General features: G+C 48.8%; 1 protein-coding gene across 1 annotated transcript; it reads right to left on the reverse strand.

Annotated features, from left to right (window-relative positions):
* Nucleotides 1–247: 247 nt before the first annotated feature.
* On the reverse strand, nt 248–1,261 carry GPR12 (G protein-coupled receptor 12; the record flags this gene model as incomplete). Its single annotated transcript, XM_081304577.1, has 1 exon — nt 248–1,261. The coding sequence occupies exon 1, from the start codon at nt 1,250–1,252 to the stop codon at nt 248–250; it is 1,005 nt and encodes a 334-aa protein (XP_081160703.1). The 5' UTR covers nt 1,253–1,261.
* Nucleotides 1,262–1,511: the final 250 nt, after the last annotated feature.

Raw genomic sequence — 1,511 nt, forward strand, 5'->3', positions numbered from 1 at the left:
CAAAATCCTTGTCCCAAAACAAGAAGTAATGCTGAGCAGTCAACAACTTTTTTGAAAAAGTGACAACACTGATAACATTTTCACTCAGTCACTTAACTCATTTAAATGATGTCATTGCTTCACCAATGCTAAGTATTCCTGCGGCTTGACAGAGAATCCAATGCAAAGAATTTAAGGGAGCACATCAACCATTGGGTGGGCAGTGGAAGTGCTTGCCATAGGCAGTGTCCTTCTAGATGGAAGGCTGCTACACATCACTAGGCGATCGTGCCCTCTGGGACAGGCTGGTTGGGATGCAGCCGCAGCAGATGAGGCAGAGGGCTTTCTGGATCTCTTGGTTTCTGAAAGCATATATAACAGGATTGATGATGGAATTGTAGGTGGCAGGCAGGAGAGTAGCGTAGGTATAGATGGAAGGATAGGTGTAATCTGCTATCAAGGAATAGAGGGTGAAAGGCATCCAGCAAGCAGCAAATGTCCCAAGGATGATAGCCAGGGTGGAGACCCCTTTCCGGGTGGTCACATAGTGTGATGTGGCCAGGAAGTGGTGTTGCAGGGCTATCTGATGGGCGTGCCTCATCACAATCTTACAGATCTGAATGTAGAGTTGAAGCATCAGTGCAAACATAAAGAGGAAAGAGACAGAAAGAATGGCTGCGTTGTTCTTGGTGAGAGGTCTGACCACGCTGCAAGTGGACTCGTCCCGCAGGCAGTTCCAGCCCATGACAGGCAGTAGCCCCAGGCAGATGGAAGTCCCCCAGAGCATGACCAGCATAACATAGGTAAATGTGACCGTCCTTTCGGAATGGTACGTCAGAGCGTAATACAGCGAGAGGTAGCGGTCAACAGTGATAGCCAGCAAGCTGCACACAGAGGCGGAGAAGGAGGCGACAATGAGTCCGATGGTGACCAGTTTGGTGGCTTCTGACTGAAGCAGGTAGGCAAAAACAAAATTGATGATGAGTCCAATGCCAGCCAGCAGGTCTGCAAGAGCCAGACTGCCTATCAGCAAGAACATAGGTGCTCGCAGGCTAGGGTTGTGGAAGATGATAAGGACCACAATGGCATTTTCACAGGAGATGAGGGTTCCTGAGGTACACAAGACAATGTCCCAGGGGTTGACTACGAGCTCAGGCTCTGACTCTACAACCGGAACCTGGGAGGAGACAGCGGCTGAGACGTTCTCGTTGGCACCGGCATCTAAATAATCCCGAGGCAGCCCGCTTAAATTGACCTTCAGGTCTTCATTCATTTTAACCCCTGTCCTCTTCAACGAAAAGACAGGCTTTTTAATGTTTCGGTATAGCAGGGTGACAATCCACGATCATGCAACACACACACACACACACACACACACACACACACACACAAACAGAAAGCCAGCCCCTACTCAGATACCAGAATCAAATGCCACAAGCTTTGGGAACTGTACACTGGTGACTTAAAACAAAAGCCAAAGTCTCCGTGGATTAAACCCCACAACAAAAATGCTGTTTGGCACTGGGGAAAAC

This window comes from Spermophilus citellus (genome assembly GCF_964194105.1).
Source record: "Spermophilus citellus genome assembly, chromosome: 1".
Classification (NCBI taxonomy): Eukaryota; Metazoa; Chordata; class Mammalia; order Rodentia; family Sciuridae; genus Spermophilus; species Spermophilus citellus.